General features: G+C 35.4%; 1 protein-coding gene across 1 annotated transcript in view; it reads left to right on the forward strand.

Annotated features, from left to right (window-relative positions):
• elp4 (elongator acetyltransferase complex subunit 4) overlaps nucleotides 1-20,340 on the forward strand; it is a 79,409-nt gene extending 59,069 nt beyond the window's left edge. Inside the window, exon 10 of the mRNA XM_051113843.1 lies at nucleotides 18,518-20,340. Within this exon, the coding sequence (XP_050969800.1) occupies nucleotides 18,518-18,628 (111 nt within the window). The 3' untranslated portion in view covers nucleotides 18,629-20,340. The remainder of the gene's footprint in view (nucleotides 1-18,517) is intronic.
• Nucleotides 20,341-20,950: the final 610 nt, after the last annotated feature.

Raw genomic sequence — 20,950 nt, forward strand, 5'->3', positions numbered from 1 at the left:
TAAGGTGCTGGTAATGGCCGTCAGTGAAGCAAGACTAACTCAGATACATTCATTGACCTTTATGTTTTAGTGTGGGCTTTGGGAAGCCGATAGAAAAACACATTTCATTTACTTTGTGCAGCGTATGGTTAGCTCTTCATATGATTTTTGTACAGAGAGGATGCTTAATTTAGAAATTAACAAGAATAGTTTGAGCTTTAATATAGTGTCCAGAGATTTCATAACTGACCAAGTGAATGAAGACTAGAGCTGTTAAGTTTCAAAATGACTTAAAAAACACTGCAAAACTATAGCTGTGTGTAATGAGCAGTCTGACATTTAAGCAGCATTGTCACAATATTTAAATATTATTATGATTATTATAACCCTTTCCATTATTTATTTTTTATTTGAGCAGCAATTTTAGAGGCATTAATTAAAACTTATATCAGATGATGGCAGAACGCCTGGCATCTCAGTTTCCGGCTGATGTGGTACAGTGGCCTTGGTGCTATTACTGCCTCTGCTAATGCTAACGGAGCACTGAGCACAAATACCTGATTAAGATGTAAATTTCCCTGTAATTGGAATGTAAATTCTTACATTTAGATGAAGACGTCAACTGTCATATTATCTCTTTTTCCACCCTTTTGTGGCCAACGTAAGTACAGATCATAATTTCTTTTTGACATTTCCCTTCATTTTTTTTGCCACACCCCAGCTATTAATATTCTCAGTCCATTTCATGTACCTTTTGTTTGGTTTTGTTTTTTTTATTTCACCCACGTGTGATACGTTTGCTCCTATGGGATTTGGGAAAATTTCGTCAGAAAATTGCGTTCATTTGGTGCCAGTATTTTGATTGTGCATCCATTACTTCTGCTGAATATTCCTCAATGCAAATAAGCCCAGACCCACCGAAGAGCTACATGTATCTGAGATAATTAATTTCCCTTTGAAAGCCAACAGAAAGCGAGAAACCCTGCCAGGAACAAGCAAAAAAATTAGTGTTCATTTAGGGGTTTTTTTGGCAGTGGACAAATTAATAGTTTTTGCCCCAAACAATATGGCCACCTAGGGATATCTGCTTTATTCCTTGCTTCGAGTGGTTTTGGCCCGGGTGGACTGGTAATCAATTAAGCATGCCGACTGGCATTAGCATGCTAATGCTCTTGTAAGCGAGGGTCAGACTGACTAGACTAATGCCATACAGCTTTTGCATGCATTTATGTCTTGATTGGTAGGGTGGGGTCTACAGTTAAAATTGTCGATCATGTGAAAATCAACAGCAGTTTATTCTTTAAGATGTCTTTCAGCTTTGTGTATTTGGGTGAGTAAGAAAATAGGAAATTACATTTTGCACAAAGAATATGATGCATATTTTTTAACATTTTAATTAAATGTTTTGCATAATCACAATTAAATGCATTTCCAGGTTGTTTTTCCTCATAAATAACTTGCTTTTGTTGTTTCCTCATTTATTTGAGGAAAAAAGTATAATAGTATTGCTTTACTGTGTTATGATAGTGTTGGCACAATCTTTTTAATGTTTTTAAAAGTAGTCTCTTATGCTCACCAAGGCTACATTTTTTTTCATAAAAATATTAAATAATATTACAAATTAAAATAACTGTTTTCCATTTTAATATATTTTCAAATGTAATTTGTGCCTGTGATGCAAAGCTGAATTTGCAGCATCATTACTCCAGTCAGTGTCACATGACCCTTCAGAAATCATTCTAATATGCTGCTTTGATCAAGAAGCATTTCTTCTTATCATAAATGTTCAAAACTGTTATGGTGATTAATATTTTTGTGGAAACCATGATATGCATTTATCTAAAAACCGAAGATCTATACTGTCACTTTAGATCAATTTAAAGCAACCTTGTTAAATAAAAGTCCCAAACTTTCGAATGGTAGTGTATATGTACAAATATATCAAAACATCTTTGTTAGACATTGTCTTTAACATGAAACGTTCCCATATAGATTCGTTTATCTGTCTTTGAGAGAAAGGCCCTGGTTATGTTTTGAGCAACAGATTTAAGTATTTGTTCCTGTCACGTTGCCTCTATTAATAAAACTCATCTATTCATATGTTGATGATAATCGTTAATGTCACTAATTGCATGTACTAATCTTGTGAATGTTTACACGCAATCCTGTCTTGAGCAACAGGTAAAGATGCCAGAGTTCATAGCTGCCATTCTTGATTTAGGTGTCCCGCTCTTTCTCTGTGGAACCCAGTTTCACTTTGTTCCTTGTACCTTAAGCTGGTGAAAATATGTGTCTCCCTCCCTCTACCGTGGGAACGACAGATCGAATGGCATGACAAGTACTAACTGTATGCCCAGAGCCAAGGTGGTGCTTCTGTACAGGTGTGCGGGGATTCTTTTGAGAGGTGTTTCTTCTAGCATGGCAGAATGCTGACAATGCACTGGATGCACGTTAAAACCCCCACCGCTTGTGTAATACCTGTGCTGGTTTCCAATTAGTTTCCAACCGTACAGGAATTTTGATGAGCCCGTTTCATTTTTGGTGTCAGTTCACATCTGTCAGCGTCACTCAGCTGCACAGGATGCGTTTTCGACTGCGTTTCTTGTCAAAATCATTAGCTTGGCCACGAGCGAACGCACGCCTCCTGCTTTGTGAATGGCCGTGTTCATTCATGCTCCCGTGAGTGTGATTGGTCTCTTGCTGAGCAGGACTTAAAAACTGGTGATGTGGGAACAGCCTTTTGGCAGGTGCGCGGACTGCTCATGTGCTCCGGCCTAATGATGATTACAATTTAGATCATATAACATCTGTCTATCTATCTGTCTAGAAATCATTTATTCTGTTGACTGTCTATCTGCAAATCTAATGTCTCTCTTTATGTCTGTAAGTCTGTATGTCTCTATATCTATCTAGCTATCTGTCTCTCTGTAAATCTATCTGTATGTCTGCAAATCTGTCTGTCTGTCTCTCTGTGTGTCTGTTAGTCTGTCTATCTGTCTGTCTGTCTTTCTTTCGTTTTGTCCGTCTGTGGGTCTATCCTTTGGTCTATCCGCCTTTTTCTCTTCATGTATGTCTATTTGGCTATCTGTCTGTAAATCTCAATGTGTCTGTCCATAAATGTATCTGTCTTTCTGTCGCTAAATCTGTTTGTCTGTTTTTTTTTAAATCTATCCATCTGTATTTCTTTCATTGTGTCTGTAAGTCTGTCTTTAAATCTTTGTGTGTGTGTGTGTGTGTGTGTACTTGTTTTTGCTACATTGTGGGGACCAAATGTCCCCTCAAGGATAGTAAAACCTGAAATTTTTGACATTGTGGGGACCGGCTTGAGGTCCCCATGGGTACAAAAGCTTATAAATCATACAGAATGAGTTTTTTTGAGAAAGTAAAAATGCAGAAAGTTTTCTGTAAGGGTTAGGTTTAGGGGTAGGGTTAGGGTAAGGGGATAGAAAATACAGTGTGGAGAGTGTAAAAACCATTGCGGCTATGGAGAGTCCCCACAAAGATAATAAACCAGACGTGTGTGTGTATGTGTGTGTATGTCTGTCTGTCTGTCTGTCTGTCTGTCTGTCTGTCTGCCTGTCTGCCTGTCTGCCTGTCTGCCTGTATATCTGTCTATCTCTTTTCTGCAAATCTCTCTGTCTGTAAATCTTTCTGTAAATCTTTCTGTCTGTCTGTCTATCTGCGAATCTATCAGTCTGTCTGTAAATTTATGTCTGTCTATCTGCAAATCTGTGTGTCTGTAAACCTGTCTGTAAATCTATCTGTCTGCAAATCTATCTACAAATATCTGTCTGTCTGCAAATATCTGTGTGTGTGTGTGTGTGTGTGTGTGTGTGTGTGTGTGTGTGTGTGTGTGTGTGTGTGTGTGTGTGTGTGTGTTTGTGTGTTTGTGTTTGTGTGTTTGTGTGTTTGTGTGTTTGTGTGTTTGTGTGTTTGTGTGTTTGTGGGTGGGTGGGTGGGTGGGTGTCTATCTGTCTTTCTGTAAATCTGTCTACAAATCTATCTGTCTGTAAATCTGTCTGTGTCTATAAATCTGTGTCTGTCTGAAAATATCTCTCTGTATGTCTGTCTGTCTGTAAATCTGTCTATAAATCTCTCTGTCTGTCTGTCTGTCTGTCTATCAGTTTGTCTGCCTGCAAATCTCTCTGTCTGTCTGTAAATCTGTCTGCCTGCAAATATCTCTGTCTGTAAATCTGTCTGTCTGTCTGTCTGCCTGCCTGCAAATCTTTGTGTGTGTCTGTAAATCTCTGTCTGTCTGTAAACCTGTCTGTCTGTAAGTCTGTCTGTCTGTAAGTCCATATGTCTGTAAATCTGTCTGTATGTGTATTTTTTTGTGTCTGTAAGTCTGTATGTCTCTAAATCTATCAAGCTAGCTATCTGTATGTCTGCAGATCTATCTATCTGTCTGTGTCTGTTAGTCTGTCTGTCATTCTTTCGTTTTGTCCATCTGTGGGTCTATCTGCCTTTTTCTCTTCATGTCTGTCTGTTTGGCTATCTGTCTGTAAATCTCAGTGTGTCTGTCTGTCTGTCTTGTCTGTCTGCATGTCTGCCTGCAAATCTCTCTATCTGTAAATCTGTCTGTATGTCTTTCTTTCTGTCTGTCTGCAAATCTCTGTCTGTCTGTCTGTAAATCTGTATGTATGTATGTGCGTGTCTGATAATTTATCTATCAATCAAGTAGTCAGTCAGTACAAGAGATACAATCTATCTGTATCTCTGTCTTTCATTGTCTGTCTGTCTCTAAATCTGATCCTCTTTATCTTTAAAATATGTAGATCCTTTGGGTCTGATATTATTTCTATATGTGCGTTTCTCTCTTTGTCCCTGGTCATTATCCAGCAACACTCATATATGCATACGAATTGCGTTGGATACGCTGTCCTTTCATTCTCCTTTTGGGCTGTATGTCATTGTTGTTGCCAGTAGGCTGTGTGTATTTATTTAGGGGTAATTGGAGGGAGAATCTAGGGGGTAATGAAGTGTATCCACTCATGGCTGCTCCCCTCCGCGCAGGACTCAGCAGCACAGCAAGCCAGCATCACATCGCCAGAATGCTTATTTTATACCCAGGTGGACAAACACAATTACAGGCCTCGTCCTCATTGTGGTGGCCCAGAGTCTGAAGCAATCGTTTGTGTGTGTGTGTGCGCGCCAGATTGGCTGTTCAGTGGAGCTCGAGGAAGACCTTTCAGTGTCTCGGAGCCCTCTGCACCCCTGCTGTTCTCTTGCCTGGCCCTCTGGAGCGGCCGTATGATTTCTCTAACACCTCCGGTATTTAACTCTGTCGTGGAAAAGCAAGCCGGACGCTGTTCATGATTTACATGTCATTTGCTGCCTCATATTGTGTGAAATTCAATTGCACAGCACAAACTGTAGCCAAGCACCCGCGCCGTCTCTCTCTGCCTCTTTCTCTCATTCTCACTCTCTCTTCCTTTCCCTGCTGTTTCTTCATATCAGCGAAAGTTTGCTGTGTGAAAAAGTGGCCAGTTGGTTACTCTGAAGTTGTCGAAATTTTGAGGTGGTTATTGTAACAGAACTGCACATGAGAATCATTATGCTTTTTCTAGCATAACCGAACTGAATTCTTCATCAAGTGCTGGTTGAGAAGTTACAACAAAAGCGAGCGATTTCACAACCAGCAGTTTCAGCTATATACATTTATTTAGCTTTTTAGAGTAGGCTTTCCCTTCCAGCAGGTGTGTATGTAGCAGAGGTACGGTGCTGTTTCACTGGTATAATGTCTGCTGGGCTAAACCTGTTGTGACAGGACTGGAGTTGCTGGATTGTTGTCTCTCCCCTCTTTGTCCTTCAGTCACCTTCAAATCTCTCACAATTACAAATTTACATTGTCCACATGAGCCATATCCACGTTCAGCTACTGTATCTATGAATATATGACAATATTTAACATGGATGGATGAATAGACAGAGAGAAAGTTTTTTGTTTTTTTTTTTGAAAAGGAATTAAGTTTTATTCAGTAAGAATGCATTTTATTGATCAAAACTGATAGTAAAGACAGGCATTGACATTGACAGTGGCATTAAAATAGTAGCACAGTAGCACAAAACACTGTTTTTTCTAGAATTCTGAAAATCCTAAATCCTGAAAAAATATCAGTTAGTTTTCAAATATACAGAAATTGCTTAACATGAACTAAGAATAAACAATACTTCAACAGCATTTATTCATCTTAGCTGATTGAAGAATTCAATGGCCCGTCGTCAGTTATTCCTTATATAATATGTATTTATGTAATATGTATTTATTAATCTGCAATAAAAACTTCATTGTGTGCCATGAACATACGATGACATACCTAATACATAATGCATGCAGGTATAAATTTGTTCTTCATTAGCTGAAATTGAATTGGAATGATCAGGAAATACTTCACAATGCATGCTAAAATAAACGGAAATCCAAATTAAAAATGTCACTGGGTTAGTGAACATCGTTATGTTGAGAAACGCTTAAAGCATCCTTTAAATTGATCAAACTTTTGCATCCACTTTTGATCAATTTAAAGCATCCGTGCTAAACAGTATTAAAAAAAAATATTAACAATTATTGTACTAACTCCAAGCTTTTGAATGGTATATAGTGTGTAATAAAGTAAAAATGTACTCAACTGTACTCAAATATTGATTATATAATAATAGTAAAAAATGTTTCTTGAACAGTAAATCAGCATATTACAATGATTTCTGAAGAAATGTGACACTGAAGACTGGAGTAATGATGGCTGATAATGTAGCTTTGATCACAGGAATAAATGACATTTTTAATATATTTAAATAGACAGCAGTTATTTTAAATAGTAAAAATATTTTACAGTATTGTTGCTTGTAGTATGTTAGGAATGATGCATCGCGATATAAATGCGAACTTGTATCCGATACACACTTTTTTTAAATCGATGCATCACATCGCTAACTTTTATGCTGATTCACCGATGCAAATCTGTGAATCTTACCATCTCTAGGCCCTGTACTCATCCAATTTGACTCTCATAGATTCATAGATTTGAGAGCTTGACAGGTAAATTTTACAAAATGTGGTTTAAATACCACCATCTTAGTTGTTTAAAAGATTAGGCCAAATCAAAGTTTGAAAAAATGTTTTCTGAATGTGTATATGTATGTTTGTGTACAAGTAGAACATTTTGGCCTGAAGTTGTCATTCTAGTCAGCTGAGTTTTGTTGGTTAAGGTCATACTTGTGACTGTTAAAGTGCAGGTTATGGTTCAATGGGATGGAGTTACTAACGGCAACACCTTTTCAGCGCTGCAGTATGAAGTCCACCACTATGCCTGCCTTTGTCCCCACAAGTGCTGTCCTTTAGTTAAAGGGACTCTTTCTTGTGAAGAGTTACAACCTGTGATGGATTACACCCCAATTCATTAACACTCTGAGAAGCACTTAAACACACACTTAGTGTCTCTTTCGCCCGCTTTCTCCCTCTCTGTCTCCCAAGTTCCTCTCATACACCCGGTTCTCCTTTTGTCTCGGTTTGATCTGCAGCCCTGCGAAAGGCAATTCGTCCATACAAAACCCCGTCTTTATCTGCCATTATCCTTTTCCTCTCTCTCCCCACCTTCTCTTTTTCCTTCTCTCGCTAGCGTCTCTCCTCCCATGTCGTCTTGATAGCTGAAAATACCTGCTGGCTCATTAGCTCCTTCCTCACGGTGCTGCACACGCATAAAGAGCAGCGATGGCTAACAGCAGAAGCCTTTAGCTCTCTGTCACACACACAAATGCACACACTCTCACGCACACTTCCCTTAAGCTTGTGGGTTGCTCTTATTGGGCTGAAGGATTGAGTCCCACACCTCCATTTGTAGTTGCATCAGACGAGTTTCTTTTTTTGTGTTCTGCTAGACTCTGAGGGGGAAAAACACTAGCACGCAGCTCAGTGGAGTGTGAGCCAGAGGACTCCAGCACTCAACTGACTGGTCAGGTCCACAGAGGGAGCGGCACAGTAACCCGTGGCCGACCTCGCCGCTGCTGCACGTAATGTGTTTAAACTGTGTTTGAACCCCACTTCTGCTTTGGGGGGAGGTGGGCAGGAGGAGAGCAGGGACTGGGTTTTGTTGAGCAAGTGGGGAACGGACTGGAAGGGCACATTGTATTTGTCTACGGTCCCTTTTGGGGAGTTTATCACTGATCACTCAAAGCACCTCGAGTCTTTAATGAGCAAGAAAGGTCAAAAAGGTCAACAAAGTAATACAGGTCCTTTCATGTTGCTCTTTTCAACATAAATTGCACAGGAAACAATAAGGTGATGGGATGGATTATATTACCTGACTTTAACCTGATTTTAGTATCTGCATATTTTGCTCATTCTGAGTTGTCAAGTTTCATGTGTCTTTCTTACCATCAGACTATGATTTCATCTATTTGATCTCCAACTGTTTGATATTTTAGAGCAGACTGTGTAGGTAATATGGAAGATTATGATAAATGATGACTCAAATCTAAATCTCAAAGTTTTTAATGCCGCATAAATGTACTTGGCCAATTTCTGGTTATATTTCTGTTCTTTCAGATGTTAAAATTCCTAAATGTAATTCAGCCTTAAGTCAACTTCCCATTTATCAACTTAAAACAACATGATAACCCAAAAATAAACAATTGTTATATACTGAATTAAAGTTAATTTAGTTACTTTAACCTGTTTTTTTTTTTTGTTTGTTTGTTTGTTTGTTTGTTAGTTTTTTTGTATGTAGCCTTTAAACCATACTTTGGGATCCAAAGTATCAATATTTTTTATGTAGCAAATATTAATTAAATTTATTAAAAGTGACAGTAAAAGCAATTATGATGCATACATTTTTATTTCAAATAAATGGTATTCTTTTGAATTTTCTGTTTATCAAAGAATACTAAAAAAATGACGTAACCACCTAAATCAAAGCGTTTTTGGTAAATCCAGGTAATTTAAGGGTTATGACTGTTATAGCACCAGCTGTGGTCCAGTCTCCTTAAAACTTTGCATGCTTGTTTAGAATCACCCGTGGCATGTGCTCTGCAGGTTTCATGAAGTTTAGAGTTTTCCTTTAGGCTTTATAGGATTTTGAGTAAATTTGGACAGGTTCCTTTTCTAAATTGCCTCGTTATAGCATCCCAAAGGGTACATTTCAACGTTTTTTGATAATTATTGGCCTAGAGAGTCCAGAGAATTGTACTGTGGTGTTTTTTTCCAGATTGAGCGAAAACTTAGTTCACAAAAGTACGTTTTTACATCTCTTCTCAATCATTTAACAAACAATTTGATTGACAGCAGTGGTTCCAGAGGCAAAGTTGCCCGGAATGAGGAGTTCTATCATATGGTCCGAAAATCACATGTATATGTGAAAAACCACACAAGCCGCACAACGTACAATCATTTACACCCTTGGAAAATGCAAAATTGCCCCCCCAAAAAAAATAAAATTCTTTTGAATTTCTCTCAGACCTTTGGGGCCGTGAGTCGAACAGGCCCATTGAGTTTCATTCCGATCGGCCTCTGTTAAGCTAGTCCAACAGGTGCTCAAAATTCATCGGCCAATGGCGGCCATGTTTTTTGAGATGCGCAAATGTCCTTGTAGACACTTGTGGCGCTTTGGACCAAGACCATGCACACCATTTTTCATGTTGATAGGACAAATGTTTTTTTTTTTTTTTTTTTTCAAAAAATGCATTTTGCATTTTTGTGAGCATTTTGTCCGGCGTGAGCCAAGGACTCCAACGACATAAGACACTTGAGCCCGCGACTGACAATTTAGGAGTTGACAATTTCAGGCTGATTGGGGCAAACCTTGGTGATGTTGTAGGCAGTGTGACTACTACCATCCCTCCAAGTTTCAAGGCTCTATGACTTACGGTTTGGTCTGCACAATCAGTTTCACATGGAGATTGCTGATCCGTGACCATTCTAACAGTTACAATAGTGTTTCAGCACTACATGCTTGAACCCCTAAAAATAAAATGTTTCTTAAGCAACATTCAGCATATTAGAATGATTTCTGAAGGATCATGTGACACTGAAGACTGAAAATATAGCTTTACCATCACAGCAATAAATTACTTTTTAAGATATTCTAATAATATTCTCTCTCTTTTTCCATTAAAATAATATTCCACAGTTTTTACTGTTTTTTATAAATAAATGCAAACTTGGTTAGCAAAATGTTGATTTTTCAGTCAGAAAACATAAGTATTTAAAAACTTTTCAGTCACTGTTTTATTACTTTATTAGTCATTTACATTTATACAAACACCAAAACTGCTCACTTACACAGTCATAATGTAAACTAGTCTCTTTTTGCTATATGTTCTGTTTGCAGAAGGGTACATGTAGGGCAGTGGCAGTTCTTCAGCGGCAACATACACATTACTGCCTCTTATATGTAAAATGTTTATGTAACTCTTCACACGGGGGTTAAAACAAGCATTTTGAGAAGCTAGCAGAAGCAGAGGTGGTGTTTCTCATGATACACTGTCATATCATATACTGCCTTCATTTCTCAGCTCAGCCAATCGGATATGAAAGCAGCACTTACACGTGTTTGTCCTCTGTGCCTTTTGCACCCCAGTTTAGCTTGAGGGCACCCGCCTCTGCATTCGTATTCCAGCCAGCCAGCCCGCAAGCGCCTTAAGCCCCCAACGTACACCCAACACCCATCCGACAGGACTCGGGGTCCGTTCGCATGGCACCTCTCCAAATCCGAACGAGCAGAGAGGAGTGAAAACTCCCTCTAGACTCCTGACCTCTGCAGTCAGCGGCCTAAAGACTCACGGCACAATGGACACAGCTGACCAGAGGGTGGGATGCAATGAGAAAGATACTGATTGTGCTACACAGTTGGGGTTTTTTTTATCTTCTCGGTTACTCTTGCGTGTCCTCGGGTGCCTGTCACTTGGATTGGGTTTTGAATAACGTGCAGAAAGAAGCAAATGAAAAAGAAAATTGTGATAATTATAGGGCTGACGCCAGAAGTTATTACTTCACATTATTTCATGTCCGATGGTTCTGATATTATGTAGTCCTCCCCAAATTGCATATTGTGAAACAGAGCTGTGTTTAAGAGCACTAAGTCATGGTACTTGTTTAAACATGGTTAATTAAAAAGCCCGCCATGCAGAAATCACAATTTGGAAAACGCTGGCAGCAAGAGTGTATGGATATATACACATTTATTTATGTTCATATGTTTTTAATATTTTTATTCTATTTTGTTTATTTTTCAGCATTTTTTTTTATTACTAATTTTGGTGCTGATTCCAAAAATAATGCTTGTTTTTTCGCTATCACGCTTTCTCACGAAATATAATACATTTCATAGCATTTTTGCTTCCGACAGCCATTTGTAAGGTGAAGCAGTCTTGTATTGTTGATTAATCACCAAAAAAAAAAACAAAAAAAAAAAAAACAAAGGGATGATTTGTGTCTTTCTCTGAATCAGATTACAACTATTTGCTCACAAAAGACATTTTTTTTATGCCTAATCCTGGTTTATACTTTTTAGAGATTAGTTTTAAATTTAAAGTAGTCGAATTTTGAATTTTGAATACTACTTTTTGTCATTAAAACTATAACTGAAATATACTGTATATACACTACCAGTCAAAAGATTTTGAACAGTAAGATTTTTTTAATGTTTTTTAAAGAAGAATCTTCTGTTCACCAAGCATGCATTTATTTGAACCAAAGTGCAGAAAATTTTTAAATATTTTTACAATTTAATATATAACTGTTTTCTATTTGAATATGTTTTAAAATGTAATTTATTCCTTTGATTTCAAGGCTGAATTTTTAGCATCATTACTCCAGTCACGTGATCCTTCAGAAATCTTTCTAATATTCTCACTTGCTGCACAAAAAAACATTTATTATTATTATGCTAAAAACAGCTGAGAACATTTTTTTTATCTTTTAATGCATCCTTGCTAAATTTAAGTATTAATTTCTACCATTTCTAACCCCCCCCCAAAAAAAACATTGCACTGACTCCAAGCTTTTAAATTATACAGTGTGTAATATGTTACAAAAGCTTTTTATTTCAGATAAATGGTGATCTTTGGATCTTTCTGTTCATCAGAGAATCCTAAAAAAATTTCACTCAACTGTATTAAATCTTCATAATAACAATAGTAAAAAAAAATGTTTCTTGAACAGCAAATCATCATAAGGTGTGAATAATTTCTGAAGAATCATGTCACACTGAACACTGGAGTAATGATGTCAAAAATGTAGCTTTGAAATCACAGGAATAAGTTACATTTTAAAATATCTTCAAATAAAAAACTGCTATTGAACTTGCTATTTATTTAAAAATATTGCAAAAATCTACTGTCTTTGCTGTATTTTGGATCAAATAAATGCAAGCTTCTTTAAAAAAAAACATTTAAAAACTTTTGACTGGTGGTGTAATTAAAAAAAAAAAATCTTAATTTCTTAAAATGTTATTTTATGGAAAAACTGAATTTTTATTGATAGTTTTTTATTCGAAATCATCAAACAAGTTGTGCAGGGCTGTTATATAATGCATATAAAATATGAATTAAATATATACAGTAAGGTACATAAATTATATACTATAATTTTCTATAGGCCACCACACCACAATCTCCATAAATATAAAAGTCAGAAATGAGATTAAGCATTTTTGACCTCTTCATGAGTCACCGCCATTGTATTTGATTGTTTGGGACTGTAAATACTTAACAAGAACGTTAGTAAATGTTACAAGAAGCCACTTGAAATCCTTAGTTCCCTACTTTTTGTACTGAGAAAAGTGTTGCTTCTTTAAGATTTAAATAATGGTTGTTTTCTGGGTTGCTCTTAAAATGCATTGATGATAGGTAAAAAGTACATAATGCAAAACTTTCAGAAGATGATTGAAACGCCAAATAGTGGGGTGGTGGTCTACAAAGAGTTGTATCATGGTCATTGTGAAAGAGGATAATAACAGGTAATAATGGTTCCAGTTACACTAAGTAACTTCTCATGTTGCTTTTAAACAGAAGTGCCACTGAAGAAGTTTATCAGCATCAGCGGTTTAAGCGTGAGAAGTATTGTTCTGGAAAATTGTGTCAAACAAAAAGGTTTTTAGACATGTACAGTGTTATTGCGTGGGATTTTGAACAAGTTTAAACTACAGTTTGCGCTTCTATGCTTCATTTAACATTTTGGTTATTAAACGCAAAGCTTACTGAGAAATGAAGACGTGCTGCTACAGAAAAACCACAAGCTGAAGGTTAGCGTTAGGAATCAAGAGTTCGTTATCATTCCCAACTGTCGCCATTAAAAAAAAAAAACAAATACCATTTTAATGATGTTCAGTTATATAAACTGATATGGAACTACTTAATTTTCCACCACATTTGTGATAGTCTAGTTTTTTTGTGTTTTGTTTTTGTTTTTTCAAGAATTATGAATTATTTCAATTTATATAAATAGGTTTTCCATTGATGTATGGTTTGTTTGGATAGGACAATATTTGGCTTGTCCTATCCAAACAAGAGATTCAACTATTTGAACATTTGTAATCCGAGGGAGCAAAAAAAAAAAAAAAAAAAAATATATATATATATATATATATATATATATATATAGAGATAGAGAGAGAGAGAGAGAGAGAGAGAGAGAGAGAGAAATCGCCTTTAAATTTGTCCAAATGAGGTGCAATGCATATTACTAATCAAAAACAAATCAAAAAGTTTTTATATATTTACGATCTTTACTTAATATCCTAATGATTTTTGGCATATAAGAAAAATCAATAATTTGGACCCACAATGTATTTTTAGCTATTGCTACATATATACCCCAGCGACTTAAGACTGGTTTTGTTGTCCAGGGTCACATTTGTTAAAAGGCTGAATATATTAGGCTGAACAATAAGTTTTAAGTTTATGCTTTTTGAACTAAGGTGATTTTGGGTAAGTTGGGCTACTTTTGTGTTTCATCTTGTCTAATTTGCCTGCATTCACTGTCTGTTCCTTCAATCCAAACTCCTCTGATCCCAAAGCACATTACATTAAGTGTCTCGAAACACAATCTCCTGTGAGATTTGTGGTGATTCTTCACAAGTGCCGGTGCGACCAACAAGAAGTAGCTGGAGGGCTTTGAAGCTATTATCAGTGTGAGGTTTTGTTCAGCGTGGAGGGTTATTTGTAACCCTCTTAAGGAAAGCCACTCTTAATGTTCCTCTTGAGAGCCTCTTGTAAATCACTTCAAGTGTTTTAAACTGATTTTGTTCAAGTGATTTGCTGGCAGAAATTCTTGTTGCTGTTTGCATACAGCACTTAATGACAGCGATTGCCTCTTAATAATCCACTCGTCCCTTTCTATGGACTCAGTTTGTTGGCTTTTCTATTATGATACAAGTGTGTCATTTTCCCCTGTCTCAGCTTTATATGCAGCTGTAAAGAAGCTGTTCTGGGTTTGTTTGTTTAAAGTTGTTTCAGTTTGCCCAAACTGTGGCAGACAGCTTGGAAAATGTGCTTGAATATTGTCTTTATTTTTTGCTATTACATTTTGTGATTTAAACGGTGCAGAAATTAACTATGGAAACACAGTTCCTGTATTCGCTCACACAGTAGGACATTGTGCGATCAAGAATGTGTCATCGTGTTCAAATTTTCTTAGTCACGCTATCTAGTATTAATCGGTCTGGCCTGCCTTGAGGCTGAAAGTAGCATGTGAAGAAATGATGATGATATTGGAAATTGTGTGCAATCATGGGCTTTGTGGAGCCAAGTCAAATTGGTATGTTTTCTTTTTTTTAATTACACTTCAGTGACTTTAAGATGAGGAAATGTTGCATGCAGATTGTTGTCAGCCCATTTTGTCTTGGTGGCAATAGAGTAATAAATATTTAGCCACTTTTTCAATATTGTAATATTTAATTTTAATGTTATAAATAATAAAAATTAACATAATAAAAATTATTATATTATATTATATTATATTATGTTATGTTATATTATATTACAAACAAGTCAAAGTTGTTTTCTCTGTTTTTAATTACATTTCAGTGACTTCAAGATGAGAGATGGTCTGAGGCAACTGAATAATAAATATTTACTTTATTTACTTAAAAAAAACAAAAACTAAAAACTTTTGTAGTTAAGTCAGTTGGGTTAAATAAATATTTACACATTTTTTAATTGTCATATTTAATTTAAATGTTGTAAATATTATGTAATATTAATGCTATTACTATTACCATTTTGTATTTATATTATATTATATTACAGACAAAGTTACGTTTGATTTTAAATACATTTCAATGACTTCAAGATAAGAGATGGCCTGAGGCAATTGAGTAATAAATATTTACTTTATAAAAAAAAAAAAAAAGATGCACACTTTTAAAATGTTAAAATGTTTCATTTAAACTAATGTTATGTTATTCTTAATTATCATATTTAATTTAAATGTTGTAAATATAATTTAATATTAATGATTAATGCTATTAATATTACCATTTTGTATTATATTATATTATATTACATTATGCTTCAGTGACTTTAAGACAAAAAATGGTTTGAGGCGATTAAATAATAAATGTTTACTTTATTTACTATATTTAAGTTGTACACTTTTAAAATGTTATAATATTTAATTTGTTTGAATAATGGTGCATAATATTTATAGTATGTTACCATTACGTAATATTATTAAATGTTCTCTCTTTTTTTTTTTATTACACTTCATTGACTTGTAGACAAAGAAATGGCACAAGTGGATCTTTGGAGCATGTGGAGCTTTTTTTTTTTGTTTGTTTGTTTGTTTTTTACTTGCCAGCTTTATTTTTTTAAAGAAATTTACAAATATTTAATTATATCATACTCGCCATCCTTTTGTTACAAACCCATACACTGTCATTTCTTTTCAGTGGAACACAAAACTAATTTTTTAAGAATGAACAATCCCTTTAAGTTCTAGCATTTTCCGATCTATAAGCCCCTTCTCATGTTCTTCAGGATTCCTCCAGATAAGCTAAACATTTTGATCCTGGGTTGGGATGCATGGTAGCCTTGAGGGTTTCAGGGGAAAAGGATCTGAAGCTCTTAAAGGCGTGTGGAAGAGGCTCAGGGAAATTACGGATTGTCCTGAGCTTCCTCTGGCCTACTCTTTTGGGAACATGACTTACCTGCTGTTCACCAAACAATAGGAGCTTTAGAAGCCCATTGTTTGCTAGAAGATAAACATCAACCTGTAGAAAAAGGTCACCTGAATCAAGGCTGCAGTTGCAGGTATGTTTAGCTTGTGGAGACTCACTTGCCGTACAGAAGTGTATTTAATCATACACTTGACTACTCTCGACACCGTGTGTGTGTGTATACCTTGTGCTGAGCTCCCTCATTAGCCTCTTTAGCACAAGCTTTTGGCATAGCTCATTGCCTTGTTAGAGATTAGTGCCCATGTGGGGCCAAGTTACCGTAATAAAACGCTTGATTCTAATGACTCTTCTCTAAGCCGTAACTCGACGCACAAACCTTTCTCCTGAACCGCCAAAAAGCTCGAGCCTCCCTGAAGGGTTTTTAGCGGCACACTAACAGTTACACTTCTCGGACCATTTAAGGTGCATGGCCAAGCGTCTAACGCGATTTGTGTTCACACACTCTGTTTCGTCTGTCTGCAAACATGGGCTTGGATGTTTTCTCGCCTGTCTTAAGTCTACAGGTCTTCACTGTAAAGGAAAGAAGCTGAAACAGGCATCTCTGGCTAAAAGTGTTTGTGAGCAATTTGTTTAGTTTGTAGTGCAAATGTTAAATTAATGCAAGAATACGAGACTATAATACTAAGTGGTGCTAACAACTGTAGTTTTGTTCAAAATCTTACCTTCCCATCTAGACCAGTGTTATTTTAATATTATTTGCTGTTTATACAGTTGAGGTCAAAAGTTTTCATACACCTTGCAGAATCTGGAAAATATTAATTATTTTACCAAAATAAGAAGGATCATACAAAATGCATGTTATTTTTTTATTTAGTACTGACATGAATCAGGTTTTCAACATAAAAGATGTTTACATGTAGTCCACAAGAGAAAATAATAGTTGAATTTATGAATATGACTCTTTTCAAAAGTTTACATTGATTCTTAATACCGTGTTGTTACCTGAATGATCCACAGCTGTGTATTTTTGCTTAGTGATAGTTGTTCATGAGTCCCTTGTTTGTCCTAAACAGATTCTTCCACAATTTATTTGGTTTTCCAGCATTTTTATGTATTTGAAACCTTTCCAACAATGATTTTGAGATCCATCTTTTCACACTGAGGACAACTGAGGGACTCATATGCAACTATTACAGAAGGTTCAAATGCTCACTGATGCTCCAGAAGGGAAAAATGATGCATTAAGAGCCGGGGGGTGAAAACTTTTGAACAGAATGGAGATATGTACATTTTTCTTATTTTGCCTAAATTTCATATTCTTTCATTTAGTACTGCCCTTCAGAGGCTACAGAAGATGCTTACATGTGTCCCAGAAGACAAAATCAATAAAATTTACCTTTACCTTAAAATTCAAAAAGTTTTCACCCCCAGCTCTTAATGCATGTTGTTTTTTTTTTTTCTTCTGAGGCATCAGTGAGCATTTGAATCTTCTGTAATAGTTGCATGTGAGTCCCTCAGGTGTCCTCAGTGTGAAAAAATAGATTTCAAAAATCATACAGTCATTGTTGGAAAGGGTTCAAATACACAAAAATGCTGGGAAAACAAATAATTTGTTGGACCTGAAGGATTTTTCTGAAGAACAGTGGACAGTTTAACTGTTTAGGACGAACAAGGGACTCATGAACAACTATCACTAAACAAAAAACACAGCTGTGGATCATTCAGGTAACAACACAGTATTAAGAATCAAGTGTATGTAAACTTTTATTTTTTATAAATTAACTATTATTTTCGCTTGTGGACTTAATATAAACATCTTTTATGTGAAATTTCTTATTCAGGTCAGTACTACTTAATAAAAACGTGGAATAATAACATGCATTTTGTATGATCCCTCTTATTTTAGTAAAATAATTAACATTTTGCAGATTCTGAAACGGGGATATAAACTTTTGACCTCAACTGTACTTTGTTTAGTATTTATTAATATTATTAAATCACTTTAGTTTTAGTTTTGTTTCTTGAGTTGAGCAGCAAATCAGCTTATTAGAATGATTTCTAAAGGATCATGTGACACTGAAAACTGCAGTAATGATGCTGAAAATTTAGCTTTGCCTCACAGAAATATATTCCAATTTAAAATATATTAAAATAAAAAATGTTTATTTTAAATTGTAATAATATTTCACAAATTACCTCGTTTTACTGTATTTTTAATCAAATAAATGCAGCTTTGGTGAGCATAAGAGACTCTTCTCAGCTGCCTGAATATACTAATCAGACACTAAAATACTATGGTATTAACATCTGATACCATTATTGTAGCAGTTGTTTTGCATTTGTAGCTTTATCACATGCCCTCCACATTATTTTTTCAGTCTTCCTCTTACATCCTCCCTCTCTTTCTCTATTTCTCTCTCTTTCAGAGACTGCATTTGCCTCCAGACCTGTCAGAGACGGTGAGTCGAGTGAGTAAAACAGAACTGGCAGCAGGATGTGGCACCACTGCCACGGGCAACAAGCACCTAGATTTCTAGCGTATTCCCATTCCTCCTGCACCGTCCACCCCCTGTGATGTTCAAGGGCAGGAGAGCGCTGGAGCTGCACTACGCCAGCACTAGGTTACAGTCACACCTGCACTGACACACTTACTCTCGTTATTAGTGAATGAGATTATGATGGCACAGCATTTAATAACATGGAGAAGCATACAAGACAGTGATATTCAGGGTCATAAAAACCTGACACGTACCTGTTGCTGTCTTTGGACAAAACGAGAATGTGACGCAAATAACGATAACGTAGTTTGGCTACCAGTGTCTTTTCAGTGCTCTTTATGGCTTCCTGATGTTTATTAGCTTAGTTAGCTAATAAATATTTGGTGTCAATAAAGTTTCTACCCAAAAAATGTAAAAAATGTCGTGTTTTTATTTACTCAGAATAATTCTCCCCAAAAATCTCTGCAAAATCTGATTCTCATTACTATACTATAAAAAAAAAATAATGATGTACTTAAAATTGTTTGCATACATCATGATTTGTTGTTCTGCCTTTAATTCATGCTGTAAACAAATGTCATTTACAGTTATGGTAAGTAAGAAAAACTGTTACATTAATGAAAAGCTCCTTTGAGAATAATGGTAATTATTTGGAATTATGTCCGCATACATGAAAGTAATTAACATTTTTAAGAGAAATATGCATAAATTGTCATTCGACTTAATTTTCCTAAAAATATAGGCTGCTTTTTCTTGACACAAATATATTTTTCCTTTTGAGTTGAAATCTGACCTGTTTTCCAAGTTTTTCCACGTTTTTGTAATTCTCACCATTATATTTTATTATAAACTACCAGTCAACAGTTTTTAAAATTTAATGTTTTAAGGAAGTCTCTTCTGCTCACCAAGCATGCATTTATTTGATCCAACGTGCATTTTTTACTATTTAAAATAACTGTTTTCTATTTAAATATATTTTAAAATGTAGTTTATTCTTGTGATTTCAAAGCTGAATTTTTAGCATCATTACTCCAGTAACATGATCCTTTAGAAATCATTCTCATATTCTGATTTTCTGCTCAAAAAACATTTATCATTGTTGTTGTTGTTATATTGAAAACAGCTGAGTAGAATTATTTCAGGTTTCTTTGATGAGTAGAAAGTTCAGAAGAACAGCATTTATCTGAAATAGAAATTATTAATTAGAAAATCTTTTGTAACATTATAAATGTCTTTATCATCACTTTTGATCAATTTAAAGCATCCTTGCTAAATAAATGCTCATCTTCGTATTTTTCTGTTCTTCAAAGAATCCTGAAAAAAATGTATTCACCTTTTTAAGTATTGATAATAATAATAATAAAGTGTAAGCAGCATGTTACAATGATTTCTGAAGGATCTTGTGACACTGAAAACTGAAGCAATGATGAAAATTTTGCTTTGATTGCAGGAATAAATTAAATTTTGAATTTATTTTAAATAATAAAAATATTTCACAATATTACTGCTTTTGCTGTATTTTGCATCAAATAAATCCAGGCTTGGTGAGCAGAGGAGACTTCTTTAAAAAAAAAAAAAACATCAAAATCAAAAATTATATTATAGTCTCTGTTCTCTATTTCTTAAACAGGCTCCACAATAAGATGCATTCATTTGCAATTTAATTGTAATGAGATCCTTTTGCATTTATAATTTATAAATTTCAGCTGACATGATCCTGCTTGACTTTGGAGAAAAATGTATTTGTAATGTAAATGCATGCACAAATTATTCATTTCTGCATCTGAATAAATCTGCTTGTGAAAGCATGTATTCATGAGGCAGGTATGTTTTTATACACAAGTTAATGTTTCATAACCTTATTTTTACTGTATGTTACAGTTACAGATACAGCTGTATCAGTGTTCAGCTTTTAGTGAGTTTATTGCTATGGTCCCACATTACGTGTTTATTTTTATGGATTATCTTTATTTTGAGATATAGATTATATTCACTGGTCTCCTAGTTTTTACAAATTTTAATTATGTTTATTAGCATGCTTGGTCCACTTAAATATTCATGAATTGTAACATGAATATATTTTAATAACAATCATAGATTATCAGTTATTTTGAGCCCAAACCTATATGTATAATAGGACTGATAGTTTTGTTTTGTCCAAGTATAACTTTATTTGTGATTCGAGACTGCTGTCTTTGTAGGTGTGTTTGAGCAAAACTAAAGCTGTCCTGAAGTCCCATAAGCCACTACCTGACCCGTCTAACGTCAGGATCAAACCTACCACCCCCAAAAAAAGCCTTCCACACGGACACTTTCGCTCCGCGTCCCTCCCCTCGGCCCTCCCGCTGAGACAGCAAGTGA

This window comes from Labeo rohita, chromosome 7 (assembly GCF_022985175.1).
Source record: "Labeo rohita strain BAU-BD-2019 chromosome 7, IGBB_LRoh.1.0, whole genome shotgun sequence".
Taxonomy (NCBI): Eukaryota; Metazoa; Chordata; class Actinopteri; order Cypriniformes; family Cyprinidae; genus Labeo; species Labeo rohita.